Source organism: Neurospora crassa, linkage group IV (assembly GCF_000182925.2).
Source record: "Neurospora crassa OR74A linkage group IV, whole genome shotgun sequence".
NCBI classification, from domain to species: Eukaryota; Fungi; Ascomycota; class Sordariomycetes; order Sordariales; family Sordariaceae; genus Neurospora; species Neurospora crassa.
The window spans coordinates 1,266,950-1,281,801 of record NC_026504.1 but is presented as its reverse complement, the minus strand read 5'-3'; the positions used below and the strand labels follow the sequence as shown (position 1 = coordinate 1,281,801).

The window sequence follows — 14,852 nt, the reverse complement described above, 5'->3', positions numbered from 1 at the left end:
AAGGGCCGTCACTTGACAGCTTCCTAAGACGGAAATTGCTCACCGAAACGCGGCCATGACAGCCCATCTAGCGTGATACCTTGTTCTTATACGGATAAACGTGGATTTTCATCCATCCTGGAACGCTTGGAAGCATCATCGTGAAGACGGCTCGTGTAAGTCAGACGGACTAAACGGGGCCACAATTCGTGACTAAGTGTTGGAGGATGCCCTACCCACTGTAGTCCACCCCAAGGTCCCCATCTGGTCCACTTGGAACCCAATGACACTGGAGTTTGCTCGGAATTTGAAATAGCTGAGCTTCCCCTTGCGGCCCTCGTGAAATTTGCCGACCGTTCTTGTGACTTGAAAAAAAACTGTCGGGCATGGTTTCTCAGATCCATAATAGGGAGACGGTGAGTTAATCTTTGTCATTGACCCCAAGTTTCCATGCATCGTCATGCCAGGGGGCAAATGATGAATATTTCGACAGGTCAGAGACAGTCACAGTTTCCACTGCCCAGACGCCAAGCAAGGCACACAGAGCCTCGAGGCCGAATGCGGAAGGCCTTCACTGCACAAAAGAGCTTGCAGCACTTGCAGCACTTGCAGCATGGCGGGGACATGGGCGGCGTCCCGTCCCACTGCCCGTGGAGACCAGCTTTTGCGATTTTACAGGCTGTGCTTGGCACGTGTGAGAGACCTGTGGAGCTGCTTGCTGGAGCGGGCTTCTCCCGACGGGAATCGGCTATTTTGGGACCGGACAATCGCCTGTTACCTTGATCTGGCTGTGGACCAGAGAAAAACAATGAAGCAATTCACGACGGTCAGAATGTCCGAAAAGAAATCGATCCTGGAAGCAAACCAGGGTTGTCGGAAGCTGTAGGAAATTCCTGTATTAGGATCCGAAGTGATAACCGCTCCACTAACCAAGCTGATATCGTCCAAAGCCCGGGTTTTGGACGTTTCCCCTAAAAGTTCCGATTCCAATCACAAGACGACAATCTCGTATCAGATAAAGTACTATACCTCAAGGTAGGTATCGTCAAGATAACCATTTAGTGTGTCCGTATCAACACCGATAGTCAAAACTACAAGGGACGCCAAATCGTTAGATAGGTCGAACACATCCAGCGATTACATGCTTGGGAGGGTTTATTTTATCGTTTAGATACGACTCAGATGAGGTGGCATGTTCAAGGCGCATTTTCACCTGCGTAAGCGCTCCAATAAGATGGTACATGTTGTAGATGTCCCCGCGCTTCCTTCCTTTTTGTCACATGTCTCTGTTCAAGCTTTCCTCTCTTCCCCGCCCCAGACAGACCGCAATCCGGGGTAAAGGCCCAATGGTCGCCGCGGGGTTAGGGCGTGTAGATCTACCCCTGACTGTCACTGGATCCTGTTTTTGTTGCATTGGTCAACGGTTCACAGCCCTGACAGCTTCTTCCTCCCTCTGTGGTCGGAGTACGACACTGGTTGGTCCTCAGTTCCCCTTCTGCTTCCCCTAACTGAAGCAAAGAAAGTCCGAGGATTTTCACTTGCTGTCTGGCCAGGCGCGACCTGAGCTTCCCCTTTGGTGCTAACCTCCCCATAGAAGATACACTACTGTGCTTTTGGGTCTGGATGGCTGTCGGACTTCATGTGAACCTGATAGGCTTGACGGCCCGCTGGTATACGTTATCTACACTACACTAGACACTACACTAGAAAAAGATAACACAAAGTCCACATGACCATTTGCAGGGCTGAGAAAAAAAATGAAAGTTTGAGCGTATCAAAGTGACTAGCAAGACCGCCAGTTTTTCAAAGTAAATCCTTCAATGAAATCACAGTCTCTAGGCCACATGACAGTTGATGCGGTGAGGATGTCGTTAGGCCCGATGCCTGGTGGACAAAAGAAGCAGGATTCCAGAAGAAGTCCGGACAGAGTGGCATGGATACCAAGTTAGGGGAGAGTATGGGGATCAGGGGAAACAGCAAGCGGGAAGAAGGAGATCCCGAATCGATAGCGGAATGCGGACGGGCGGGCAAGGCGGGGAAGCGGGACGGAGGAGAATGGATGGAGCCGGATTCTACATTGACGGGGACCATCGAAATTTCGTGATGCACCTTCCGCCCTGCCGACGATGTCGCTGGTGACTGAATGCCATGCCCTCACGCTGCTGGCATCGACTCAGCTGTCACCTGTGACCACCGCAGAGGTTGCTGGGGAACGGGTGCGGCCGGGATGGAATTCGACTGCTGTCGGGTTCCTGCCGATCATAGCCGAATCCACAGTCACTAGCATGCACCAATCACATAGCGAGCGCATACCTCCCCGCATCTTGGCGATAGCTGGACAAGCCAAATGCCTGCCGCAAAGTCTTATCAGCTGCTTATCTCCAATTGTCAACTCTCGGAAGCTTGGTCCACCAGTTTTTTCTGCCGGGCGGACAAGATTTCGTTTCAATCGGCTTGAACTCCATCCACCATCATCTCCAGCCCAGCCTGCAGCAGCATCTCGTCGCCTCTAGGAAACCGATCCCAGTACTTCGTCTTTTTACACAGCGTATACCCAATTTGCGTTTTGGCCCTACTACAACACAACGAAACAGTCGAAACAATCGAGTTGAGTGGAAACACCACCAAAAAAAAACCAGTCAAGATGGCGTCGCAAAATATGCCGTTCATTAAGAACCTCGCCTCGAGCGGTACGTTTGCATCCCACTTTCCAGTACATACACTGCCATGTGATCGAAGTACAAGCTACATCACCACTTGGGATACTTGCCTACCTTGTATCTCTTGACAATACTACCACTTCTACATCCAATCACGTTCTATCTAAACTCAAAATGTATACCCAATTCCCCATTCGATAAGCCCTCCATCACTGACATTTTCTCCCTTTTCGATAGACAGCAAAATCCGCAAGTCAGCCCTCGCTTCCCTGCACACCTTCCTCTCTGCCAAGCACATTGCCACCACGCTCTCGCCCATCGACATTCTCAAGCTGTGGAAGGGTCTCTTCTACGCCATGTGGATGTGCGACCGCGCCATCCCCCAGCAGACCCTTGCCCAGGAGCTCGCCGATCTCATCTACATCCTCCCTCGGGAGTCCGTCGTCCCCTGGCTCAGGGGTTTCTGGGCGACCATGTCGCGCGAGTGGACGTCGATCGACGTGCTGCGCATGGAAAAGTTCTTGTTGCTGGTCAGACGGGTGGTGGGTGCTTCCTTTAGGTGGATGAAGGGCGCGCAGGATGGGAAAGCGGATGTCAGTGCTGCTACTGCTACCAAATCCAACAAAAAGGGTGGGAAGAAGGGAAGCGGAAAGGAGAAGAGCGCGTGGGACGCCAAAAGAGTCGATCAGGTTCTCGACATACTTGCCGAGTGGCCGTTTGCGCTGGACGAGGACGTCAAGGAGGATAGCGATTCCGAAGAAGAAGAAGAACCCGAAGCCGACGAGGACGACGAAGATGCCAAGCCCCAACACGAATCTCTCAGGAAAGAGAAACCCAAGAAGAAGGAAAACAAGGACCCGCTTCACCTCCTCGCCAAGAAGATACCCTCGGGACTCAAGATCCACGTGCTGGATATCTGGGTGGACGAGGCCGAGAAGGTTGGCATGCTGGACTTTGAGAGCGACGAGGAGGCGCTCAAGATTGTGCAGCGGATCATCGAGAAGATCGAGGAGCTGGAGCAGCGCACGGTCAGCCCCGCGATAAGAGTGAGGTCCAAGGACTCATTGTCGGATGACAGGCTACCGGGGAATGACAAGAAGCCTGTGGAGAAGGAAGATGAGGGATGGGGCGGGTTTGATAACTGATTTCGTTTTGTAAAAATGGTTTTTGCTGAGATATCATGGCTGCTGGCGTAATAGAGTTGCTTTGTTTGATTTCGTTCCCTTGAAATACATTGCATTGTTGACCAATGTCTTGAATCGTGAACCTCCTCATGACTTTCAATATATCACAATGTTACCCAGGAGACTCCTAGTTTATAAGTAGTAGTTTGAAAAGTAACTGATATACATCAACCTTGGTTTAATTGTTACTGAAACACCATTCCACCAAATTTCATGCAAGGTATCTGATTGGTGTCAACGAGATGCGTTTTAGGTACTCTCTATACTCGTATCTAATTCTTTCGTCTATCTTCACAAAATAAGCCTAATGTGTGGCTCCACAGAGCTCGTCCCGGACACCCGGCGAATCACTTCCGGAAACTCATCTACGATGCGCAATCTTGCCGGCAAGCCGCGTATAAGCCTGCTCAACCTCATCGGGAATATCCACATGGACGATGGAGCCATTGCCCTTGGGACCATAGCCGTATTCGTCATCTCTCAATCGCGGAATCTCGCCCATGACCAGCTGCAAGAAACGGTCCATCTTCCACATCAATGCTTCGTTGACCGGCGGTGATTCGTATGCCAGCTGCCCGCTAGTGCCGCCACCGCTGCGCTTTACGCGAGGAACAAAGATCGGACAGCCGAGGATTGTCGGGGGCTGCGCCATGTCCATGTAGACACGGTCGAAGCATGCCACCGTCCGTCGAACCATGGTCGGATCTTGAATGACCACAATGGTGCGCGGCGCGCTTGCTTCGAGCAGCTTGCGCGCTTCCGACGCGTTGGTAGCGCAGGTCGTGGAGCGATCTTCGATAAGGATCCGAGGTGCAGCGCTGGGGTCGTCGACCTGGCTTGCGTAGAACGAGTTCCAGATAGCATGGAGGACTTGGGCTTCGGGCAGCCCACAGATCTCGGCAGCTATGCTCTTGAATGTCGGGTGAAGGGCGACGGCCTTGTGTACGAGCTCGGTTGAGTGGCCAAGACCGCCGCAAAGCACAAGGGTTTTGGTGAGGCTAGGCTGCCGCACGAGGGTGTCGAAGACTGTTTGGGCGCTGTACAGGACGGAGCTGACGCATAGCACGATGCAATCTACCTGTCCGACAGACGAGAGAGAGGTGACATCCGGTCTAGACAGATACTGTGATAGGATATTGACGTCTGCTGAAATATTATCATCCATCTTGAGACAACAGTAGCAACGTTGGCAGCGATGAGAATTCTACATGGTGGAAGGGGCCTGGGCAATTTTGTAGTCAGTATGCCCAAGACCGTATATGCTGGTGTGCGGTGATTGTCGACGTATGAGTTGCTACGCTCAACGCAGTCGGGACGAGGAACGATCCGAATCGACTGGTGTTCCGATTGGTGGCGTCCGATGTCCGGTGTGCCGGAGCGGGCGATCGCCAGTTCCGGTGGAAGTGTATACTGCAATCGGCTTAGCGTCGAGTTGTCAGGTACCTTGTGCAAACCACCACAGCCAAAGCTTCGTGGGCACCATGTGTTCAACGACCTGGCCCACGGGTTTCAACTTACCCACAATACCATAGTATACAGTTCCGCCGGAACTTGCGATCATAGTAGCTTGGACGAAGAAACAGCCACCGGGATGGCCTTTTCGCGTCGAAAGAGTGCGATGTGATATGGGCGGAACAAAGGCTCGGGCTTGGTATATAAATCTAGGTTCGTTCGCGATGTAGACGACACCGATATCCTGAGTCTCAATCCCTATATCAATTATACTTGCCTCCTTTTCCAGATTACAAAGTTCGCGTCCAGAGAACCCACTTGCTTCGGCAATTTATTCCTCTTCCCCGCGACCATGGCCGACACCACTCCCCCCAATTCCATTTCCGTCACTCTGAAGGACGTGGCCAAGATGATCGACCACTCGCTGCTGCATCCGACCATGACCGATGCTGACATCGACGCTGGCCTCGAAATCGCAAAGAAGTATGGCGTTGCTACCGCGTGCGTGAAGCCTTACCTCATATCGCGGGCGAAAGAAGCGTTGGCCGGATCGGACGTCCTGGTCTGCCCCGTCATTGGCTTCCCGCATGGCAACAGCACCACTGAAGTCAAAGTCTTTGAGGCCACCAGAGCTGCATCGGAAGGAGGCAAAGAGATAGACATGGTCATCAACATCGGCAAGGCCCTGGGCGGCGACTGGGAGTACGTGGCTGATGAGATCAAGCAGATCAACGAAGCCGTTGTGCAGCACGGGGCCATCCTCAAGGTCATTTTCGAGAATGACTATCTCGAGGAGCGTCATATCATCCGGCTGTGCCAGATCTGCTCTGAAGTTGGCGTCGCCTTTGTCAAGACGTCGACAGGGTACGGCTTCGTCAAGCAGTCAAACGGACTGTATACATATGCGGGTGCTACTGTCCCGCATCTCAAGCTGATGAGACAGCATTCCAAGCCTGAGGTTCAAGTGAAGGCAGCTGGTGGCGTTCGCACACTGGACGATGTGCTACATGTTATGTCGCTCGGCGTCACTCGGATCGGAGCGACTGCTACTGTGGCGATCATGGAAGAGGCGGCGTCGAGGGGCATTACGGACGAGCCATCGCGCGTCCACTTTAAGCCCATGGCCGACTCATCATTGGGAGGATACTAGAGAGGTGTTGGGTGAATGTAGCTCGGGGGTCTCGCATGTGTGGCGCACGCGTAAGGTTGTTGGACTCAAGTTGCGCAGGAGAGACTGCTGCGGGTGCCTGTGATGTCTATGATGTTGGCAGTGTTTGTGCGGGTTGGCTAGTTTAGAGTAGTGTCGATAGATAGAGCGAGCTTGAACACGCAGAGATCCTTATATAGAGATTCTCCTATGTATATGCCCAGGGTGTGTGTATTTGTGTGTGGAGGGACTATCTGTTCATCTGCCGCTAAGTATTGGTCGTCTGCTTGCTTGTGGAAGGTGCTATGGGGTGCAAGGATTTTGGTGGGCTTTGCAGCAGTATTTAACCAGTGGCCACGGCGAGAAACCGTTAGTTAGCCTGATCAACCAATCCACTCCCTTCTACTCTACCCATACCTCTAACCGTGAGCAACGCCAGAAACCTGGTTGCACTTGTAGGGTCCACTCAACGGCTACACGTTGTGACCTCAACCCCGGTCACCCCCCACCCTCGGTCATGTAACTTCATCACCAGAAGCCAGATAGCATTGCAAACTGGCTACTTTTGCAACGATTTTAATAGTTCAAAATATCATAATCTTATTCTTGATGCTCCTCAATGATATAGAGTATTGGCTGGAGGGCTCTCCCTAACTCTTACAGCGGTGGTGCCGTCGTTACCGTAGTAACCCTCCTTCGCTTGGGGGCAGCCTCCTTTGAGGCATTACGAGCTTTTAAGATCTCTTCTACCCTTGCAAATCTATTATTACCCCCTTCTTTAACCTTCCTTTTAAATCTGGGCTTTTGGGAAGCTAATTGATTTTATAGATATCGAATTTGGTAGTCTTTTATAGCGAGTTTAGCGTTCTTTATATTAAAAGCTTTAATTGATTTTATTAACACCTTCCTAATAGTACAAGTAAAATTAAATATCTTATTGCTAATGCCCTTATGGATATCCTTAGATTTTTGGGGGGTTTGGAAGATAACGTCCTGGTTGATAAGGGCTGTTATCGGCGGCGTTGTGGCCCGGATTGGTTCGTTAGGGACGGCGGGCAAGGTACCGTCGTTAAGGATAGCTTCGGGGTCGTTAATAATAGCGGATCTATTTATTAGCTATATCCCAATCTTTTTAAACCCTAATCTGAAGTTTCTAGAGCTCACGCCTAGTCGTAATACTTCTTAATAATACTTAAGGAACCGTTGTTTATTTATTGGTGCAAATACTGGAAAGCTGGTATAATTCTTCGTTGAGTCTCTAAAATACGATTTTATTGCTAAAAAGACAGAGCGGTTAAGCGGTTGAATTTTATGAGAAGTATAGGGAGGTAAAAAGAGTAGTTGAATACGGTGTTGAAATACTTCAATAATAAAATTATTAGATAGATAATTTAAATATTTATTTAGTATAAGAAGGCGCTAACCGTTATTTATCTAGGTCTTAAGAAGGTAAACCTCCTTTAACTAGCGTAGAGCGATCCTTAAATTGCTCTAGCTACTCAATAAGCTATTAAATTTCCAGCTTTTAAGCTTATTATCTATATTATTAGGGAACTATTAACCTTAAAGAGTTGTACCGGTAAAGACGACAACAGGAATCAACCTCTTACCCTCAGCAATCCTATATTCAATAATAATTACCTAAGTCGTCGCATTAATTGTTGTTAGGTATACCTTCTTTATTAGGGTAGTCCTAAGTACTTTGCTATCCTTAGATTCTAATTCTTAAAGCCTATATTCGTTTATATTGGCGATATTGGTTGGTGTAATGGCCTTATCTCGAATTTGGGCTTCTAGAAGGTTGAAGAATTTTGTAAAGGTTTTTTGGGTAGACCTTCTAATTCTGGCTGATTCGAGCGGCTTGGATAGCTTGGTCTTGATATCGGGGTTGCGTGCCAGGAACCGATTGATCTAACGGGCGTCCAGCTTGTTATTGTTACCTCCTTTTTTTAATATCGATGTCGCGATCCTTGATACTTGACGACGGTTGGGAGCCTGGCTAGCCTTCTCTTTATTCAATATCCATTTGTATAAGAAGGATTCTTGGGCGGGGGATAGCTATTGTTGGGGTATTTTGGTTGTACGAAGGGAGGGAGTGCTTCGTATGCGGTTGGAGATAGTGGATTAGGGTACACTATACTTTTTGGCTGTTGTACGCTGGGAAAGTCTATTACGGACCTTAGAGATCGTTTGATTGAGTAAAGATGAAGCTATTGCGATAGAAACGAGTTAAATTGAGGGTGTTTTGGTCGAGTTGTTGTTGTTGAAAGAATGAGGGTATCCGGTTGTATGGGGAAATGGCGGTGTGGGGGATGCGACCGAGGGAGGGGAGTGACCGGGGTTGGGGTCGTGACGTTTAGAAGGAACGAACGAAGCTGACGTATGTCAAACTGTCGCAACGTCATCCACTTCAGCAGCTTCAATTCCGCCGGGAAAAGTTCCTCTTGACACAACACGCTCCTCGCCGTACATACATCCGCCCACTGTAGCCGGCGCGATGCAGCGACCAACCTTGAGGAACAATGCCGGAAGAGTGCCACGCGCCTGTCAACGCTGCCGCCAACAGAAGCTGAAGGCATGACCCCCTCTTGCACCTGCAGTGAGTACACTACCTATTAACCATGTGAGCCATCGATGTTCGTCCTCAAACAGTGCGATATTCGTCGCCCTTGCACACTCTGTACCCGAGCAAACGTAACCTGTGTCACCCCCGTCAAGCCAACGACGTGGAAAACCCACGAAGCCGGCCGACCAGCAAAGAAGGCTCGTCGTCGTAATGATTCAGCAGAAGTCTCGGCGGCTCACGGGCGACCATCCGAAGCCGTTTCCTCTGCGTCGTCAATGTACCTGGACGAGGTGAGAACTACGACCAGGCTGTAGCTTGTCACGCTAACGTGCGCCCAAGGCTTTCCAGCAGCATAACACGACCTCACCAGATGCGGCAGAAGTCTCGGCGTTTTCGGCCCCTCGCCATGATCTGGAAGACGGTACATCTCAAAGCTCAGCGTCGGACACGCCTTTGGGACAGCGCGGAGGTCAGACGCATGCTACCGAGACTAACGCTACAAGGCAGGGGATGCTGTCCGCTTTGCCCGCCCCCGACATCGCTACTATGCTCGTGAACAACTACTTTGACCGGATCCACTGGTTCGTGCTTGTGTTCCACCAGAGCGACTTTCGACTCCAAGCTCAGCAACTGTACGATGAGACCCGAACGGCGTCGCAATGTCGAAGCGTCCCAACGGCTTTCTTGAGTGTTTACCTCGCCGTCTGTATTCTTAGCCTGAGCTACCTGGATCCGAGTCAGACGGCGACGCTGTCACGTCTTGGCGAAGAAACTCTTTTGCTTCAGGAGCGCCTGCTCAGACCGCTACGTACAGGACTTCTGGACATCGCGGCTGAGGGCTCGTTGGAGGCGGTCCAAACTTGCGTCCTCCTAGGCAGCTATTATCTGTACCATGGACAGCCTCAGCTAGCTTGGCCCGTCTGCGGGTGGGCTCTGCGTATCGCTCAGGCATTAAAACTGCATCGTAGATCGAGCCAGCAAACAGTGGCAGTTCCCGACCTGGACGACCCCAGGCAACGCGCAGAGGAATCGAGGAAGCGATGCTGGTGGGCTGTATACGAGATCGAAGCCTTCTGCTCTATGCTGTATGGTTACCCGCTGAGTATCAACGACGACGATTGCGATATAGAGCTGCTCCATCAATACCCTGTCAGATCCGCAGATCCGACGTGGGATGCACATGAGCGGCGTATCACGGGCCAGGCAACCTTGCTTTCGTACAAGGTCGCTATAGTACGACTATCGATCATCGTGCGGACGGCATTACTGAAGCTGTATAGCCTGGGCGACCGAAGTCCTCCACAGAAACCAGCTCGCCGCACAAACACCTCGGATCGCATGCGCACACTAGTCGAACGTGTAGCCCTCCTCGACCGGAAGCTAGATGCATGGCGTTTGGAGCTTCCTCAGCAGCTACATTTGGACCAAATGCCAGTGGGTGCGGTGGCGCCTTGCCGAGACTATCTTGCTGGCGCCGCCGGGCCATGTTCAAGAGCATGCTTCCACTACCTTTTTCCCCTACAGACACTCTCTCTGAAGCTTGCTTTCGAGAACGCAAGGATCCTCGTCCACAGACCTTTGTTGAAATATAGGTTAGCACTGCCAGACAGTCATCAGGCTAACGCGCCTCCTCCGCCAGACTGTTCAGACCCGTGCCAAGCATCCGTCCGAGCATGCCAGACTGCTGCATTACAGATCTCCGACATTTGCTCCCTGCCTCTTGTGCACGACGCCGGAGCTACGTATGCTGTCGCGTTCATCTGCCTGCATCTTTTGACGGCTGCCATCACACTGTCCATCTTAGCTAGCCTCAATATGATGAGCCAAACATCCCATGACTGTAAAATGGGACTTCGACGGTTGATGGAGATGCAGTCCCGACTCACAGGCAAGAGCATCGTCACTTCACAAGGCTTGACTGTCTCGAAGAAACTGATGTCGCTTGTGTTGCAGAAGGAGAGGGATGAGATGTTGAACGTACCGCTTCTTCCAGACCCGCCGCGTGTTGAGATCGAGGCTAGACAGGAGGTTGCCGCAGCCTCTCGTGCGTCTGCTGGGTGCAACGAACACGACGCGCCAGAGAGTGGCCCCTCTTATGCTTCAGCATCGATGCAAAGAGGTCAAGCACAAGCGGTAGATATGCTCGTAACACAGGACCCCCTTGTTACGCCCGAGGATCCCTATTTCGGCTTCTACGAAGATCTCGCGACCACACAGGCACTCTTTGATTTTGAACAGGGCAAGTTGATACGACGTCTACTCGAAGTGAGATTTCTCTAACATGAACGCAGCTTTTCTTGAATCGCACAGCGACTCCGTCACCGATGGGCGCGTAGTTGCTGGCAGCCTTGGACAGCAAACTAACGGTGCGCAGGACTATAGCTGGATATGGAGCTCGAATGTCGATCCGGCCTTGCCATGGCACTAGAGCCTAGCAACTAAGCTGATGCAAACAGGATGAAAGGCTATCATCGGTGGTTGCTTATTCTTTTGCATACAAGTGAGCGCGCTGTTTTACCCACAGCAAGCTTATAGTAGCAGACTCTGAGCATAACCACCACCTTCCGTATCACCAGACGTCCTGCGACAAACGACCCTGACAGATGGAAGCACCTTGCCCCGGTCATATGAAGGACTTTGTCCCGCACTAAAGTATGACATTATTTGCCCAGGGTAAACCAACAACTCGCGAACACGAACACCAGTCGAAAATTCCAAATCCATAACCACCAGACCCAACCCCCCCAAATGACACTGCTTACTCAGATGTGTGGGAAGATCTGCAGCCAGTCCGGAACAAAGTAAACACCATAAGCCATATAGCGAACACTGATAAACGATTCCACAATGAGATACCCCCGCACAGTAACGAACACCACTATGGATATTATAATCAAAAAGAAATACCATGCGGCGAGGAACCCAACGCGCCAAACATGGGATGTCTGATAACCCAGCCGGAAATTCTGGAAGTTATACCGCTGAATAAAGATAATTTGAAAGCGATAGATCAGACCAACAGGAACGGTAGCCATCATCAGGAGACTCGCTATCCTCCAAATGATGCTCTCCACTCTTGTAGGAAAGACGGAGTCCCAGGCTGCTAGGTGGACAGCGCCAACGGAGGCACCGACCATGACGCAGACGAAGTAGCTTGTTTTGCTGAAGCCGCTGAAGGTGGCGTCCAGGAAGGCGGCGTACTGTACGATGAGTCTGGGAGTGACTTCCTCGAGTAGTCTCCGGCGATTGGCATCAATGGTTTCCGGGTTGGAGTTTTCGCTGTCACGTTGAGCTCCACCATTCTGGTTGACAGCAAGTGGATTGAGTTTGTCGACCTCAAACCTAAGAGTTTGGAACCCCCGCCTGTATCCACGGTCGGTATACCGACAATGGTGGCCTGACGATCCATGTCTTTTGTAAGCGTAGGGCTCTGGTTGCTCGACTGGATCGATGCGGTACAGTTCCTCAACAACCTTGATGTGTCTCGCTGCTCTTTCTGCGCGGCAACGATCGGCCCGGGTGAGACGGATTGGAAGATCGTCTTCTTTTCTGCGGTCGAAGCCGGACGCCTTCCTCAAGTCAACTAGCCAGTTATCCGCACCAGTCCAAATACATTTCCAGTTCGGCTTCTGGGACACGGGCATGTGGCCGAATCCACATGGAAGATACTGATTAATACCCAGATCGAAGGTTTCCGGATTCCCGGACGGTACGTCTACTTCCTTGATTTTTGGAACTGACATGACTGAATCCTGTGAGCCTGTTGTTGACTTTCCGGGTCCCATGTACTGATCAGGTTCGTCTGCTGGAGTAGGCTGAGGCGTCGATTCTTGGGCCACTTGATTGATGACAATCTGGGATGTCTTTTGCTTGACAGAGTTCGGATCATCCTCTGCCCTGGATGCCTTCGATTTGTCCAGCTTTTCTTGTTTCCACTTCAAGTTTAGGAAGCCAGTGAGGTTTTGTAGGTCACAGAACTGTTCCTGAACCATGAGTGCTAATGCATCTTGAAAGCCTTCTCTAGTTGGCTCGTCTTTGAAGTCGGCAGGGTTAACGAAGACTGGTTGTCGCACGTCAAGGGGTTTCTGTGGGCGTGTTAGTCAGTCACAAATCAGCGGGGATGCTTGTCGGAAAAAGGGACGAAATCCACGTATGAAGAGGCAAACTCACTTTTAACCAACACAGGTATAGTAACATTGCAACCAGAACGTGGCCAAAGGTGTGCAATTCCAAAAGAGAAACGGGGTACCCCGCAGCTTTTCTGGCAATGCACTGAATTCCCATCCAAGTGACTTGGACGAGAACTACGCACTTTTGCACCAATGCCCCTTTGCTTTTGTCTTCTATCACGGTGGGCTCAACCAGGAGTTTTTCCAGGTACCCGGACCCCAGCTTGGCCAGCTCAATCACTCCGTCGGCTGAGAGAGGAAGCGTTGAGGGCATGTTGTGGCCATGGAAGTAAAATTGGACATGGTCTGACGGTTTGATGTCGGAGATGTCGACCTGCAGGCCACCCATGACAACGAAGTAACAGAACTTCATATCGACCATGGCCAGGGCCTCCTACACGAAGGGTTAGCAACTTTACTCACGTCAAGTAGGTCTTTCCGTCCGCGTACCTTATTGCCTTTCTCTATGGCCTCGATAAGTTCATCGACCATGGCGAGGAATTCCTATTCGATGGGTTAGCGTCTATGCTTACGTCGTAGGTTTTTCTGTTCGCATACCTCATTGCCTTTCTCTTTGCTATTAATGATTTTACCGCGTAAGGCCAGGGCCTCCTATACGCAGGGTCAGCACCTATACTCACGTCAAGCAGGTCTTTCCCTTCGCATACCTCATCGCCTTTCTCTTTAGTCTTGATGATTTTGTTGAATAAGGCCATGGCCAGTGCCTCCTATGCGAGGGGTTAGCATCTTTACTCATGTTGAGTAGGTCTTTCCGTTCGTATACCTTGTTGCCTTTCTCTGTGGTTTTGGTGATTTTCTCGACTATGGCCAGGGCCTCCTGCACGAAGGGTTAGCACTTTTACTCATATCAAGTAAGTCTTTGTTCGCATACCTTATTGCCATCCTTGATGATTCCCTTGAGCGTCTTCTTCAGTCTTCGGGCGTCAAGATACTCCTGGAAAGCAAGTGCGAACACGGCCTCGGGACACATAAGTGCCACCAGCACCAGGGCGGCTTTGATCAACGTGAAGCTCCTTTTGCCAGAGCCTCCAGGTGGTACAGTCGGATGAATAGCAGTGTAGGCGCAGGCAATCAAGGTCACCAAGCATGATATGATGATATCACCGGTACCCCGGACGGTTGGCGAACTCACCCATGGCGGAGCGGGCTTCTCGTTCAGTACGGTTCTATTATCCCGATTATCGTAGATGAACTCACGGACCTCGTCGGTGTTTTTGGCCGCCCACGCGCAGACGACGAAGAGGAAGGTAACGAAGAAGTGACGAAGATCCATGGTCGGCCGACATGGATTGGTTGTGTCTGTTAGGTCAACCGAGTTAAAAGGTCAAATAAAGTCAAGAATGTTGCCGTCTTGGGAGATCTTGGACAAGCAGAGAGAGGATGGTGATATAGAAGTATATTTATCCCATTACATCTCAAACTCGAAGTCGCCTTCCTGACTGGCTGTTGTTCCCATTGCCCTCCAGACGGTTCTCAAACTTCCTGAGCGCCTGCCCTTCAGTTTGGCCAACCCCCCTCATTTCTCTTAGAGCCTCATCTCTAATCGCGGTCGAAGATTGGTCTGTTGGAATGTTCAATCATTTTGATGATCGTCTCCATCTTCGGCTGGCATTACTTTATATCGAATTACCACGGGGGCCTATCATCTTCTAACAACGAAGTGAGATAAGCACT

General features: G+C 50.8%; 5 protein-coding genes and 1 pseudogene across 7 annotated transcripts; 3 read left to right on the top strand and 3 right to left on the bottom strand.

Moving 5' to 3' along the window:
- Positions 1 to 823: 823 nt before the first annotated feature.
- On the bottom strand, positions 824 to 914 carry NCU15150 (annotated as a pseudogene). Its single transcript has one exon. The product of its transcript is annotated as a tRNA-OTHER (tRNA).
- Positions 915 to 2,413: 1,499 nt separating this feature from the next.
- NCU07942 (hypothetical protein) lies at positions 2,414 to 3,884 on the top strand. The gene is made up of 2 exons (XM_957365.2): positions 2,414 to 2,669; positions 2,877 to 3,884. Exons 1-2 carry the CDS (start codon positions 2,624 to 2,626, stop codon positions 3,782 to 3,784), a joined length of 954 nt encoding a protein of 317 aa, XP_962458.1. The 5' UTR covers positions 2,414 to 2,623; the 3' UTR covers positions 3,785 to 3,884.
- On the bottom strand, positions 3,868 to 6,606 carry NCU07943 (DUF218 domain-containing protein). The gene is made up of 2 exons (XM_957366.2): positions 5,342 to 6,606; positions 3,868 to 5,233 (listed from the first exon to the last, which is right to left on the bottom strand). Exon 2 carries the CDS (start codon positions 4,986 to 4,988, stop codon positions 4,185 to 4,187), a length of 804 nt encoding a protein of 267 aa, XP_962459.1. The 5' UTR covers positions 4,989 to 5,233; positions 5,342 to 6,606; the 3' UTR covers positions 3,868 to 4,184.
- NCU07944 (deoxyribose-phosphate aldolase) lies at positions 5,326 to 6,425 on the top strand (the record flags this gene model as incomplete). Its single annotated transcript, XM_957367.2, has 1 exon — positions 5,326 to 6,425. Exon 1 carries the CDS (start codon positions 5,628 to 5,630, stop codon positions 6,423 to 6,425), a length of 798 nt encoding a protein of 265 aa, XP_962460.1. The 5' UTR covers positions 5,326 to 5,627.
- A 2,224-nt stretch (positions 6,607 to 8,830) lies between the features above and the next one.
- Positions 8,831 to 13,186, top strand: tah-4 (tall aerial hyphae-4; the record flags this gene model as incomplete). 2 transcript variants are annotated; one of them, XM_011395978.1, is made up of 5 exons in its annotated part: positions 8,831 to 8,997; positions 9,075 to 9,278; positions 9,328 to 11,227; positions 11,280 to 12,697; positions 12,803 to 13,186. In XM_011395978.1, 4 exons carry the CDS (start codon positions 8,920 to 8,922, stop codon positions 11,414 to 11,416), a joined length of 2,319 nt encoding a protein of 772 aa, XP_011394280.1. In that variant the 3' UTR covers positions 11,417 to 12,697; positions 12,803 to 13,186. The 2 variants fall into 2 exon arrangements, with proteins under 2 accessions (XP_011394280.1, XP_011394281.1); XM_011395979.1 differs by lacking the exons at positions 8,831 to 8,997; positions 11,280 to 12,697; positions 12,803 to 13,186 and having other exon boundaries at positions 9,057 to 9,278; positions 9,328 to 10,422; positions 10,513 to 11,274.
- Positions 11,751 to 14,451, bottom strand: NCU07946 (hypothetical protein; the record flags this gene model as incomplete). Its single annotated transcript, XM_957369.2, has 7 exons — positions 11,751 to 13,073; positions 13,159 to 13,551; positions 13,608 to 13,661; positions 13,716 to 13,769; positions 13,826 to 13,885; positions 13,942 to 13,995; positions 14,050 to 14,451. The coding sequence occupies 7 exons, from the start codon at positions 14,449 to 14,451 to the stop codon at positions 11,751 to 11,753; spliced, it is 2,340 nt and encodes a 779-aa protein (XP_962462.2).
- Between the last annotated feature and the right edge of the window lie 401 nt (positions 14,452 to 14,852).

Bases quoted from the DNA above. Each gene is read 5' to 3' on its own strand.
- NCU07943 (XM_957366.2), bottom strand. From the start codon at position 4,988: ATGGATGATAATATTTCAGCAGACGTCAATATCCTATCACAGTATCTG.
- NCU07942 (XM_957365.2), top strand. From the start codon at position 2,624: ATGGCGTCGCAAAATATGCCGTTCATTAAGAACCTCGCCTCGAGCG. The intron at 2,670-2,876 runs GTACGTTTGCAT...CCTTTTCGATAG, and splicing joins TAAGAACCTCGCCTCGAGCG to ACAGCAAAATCCGCAAGTCA.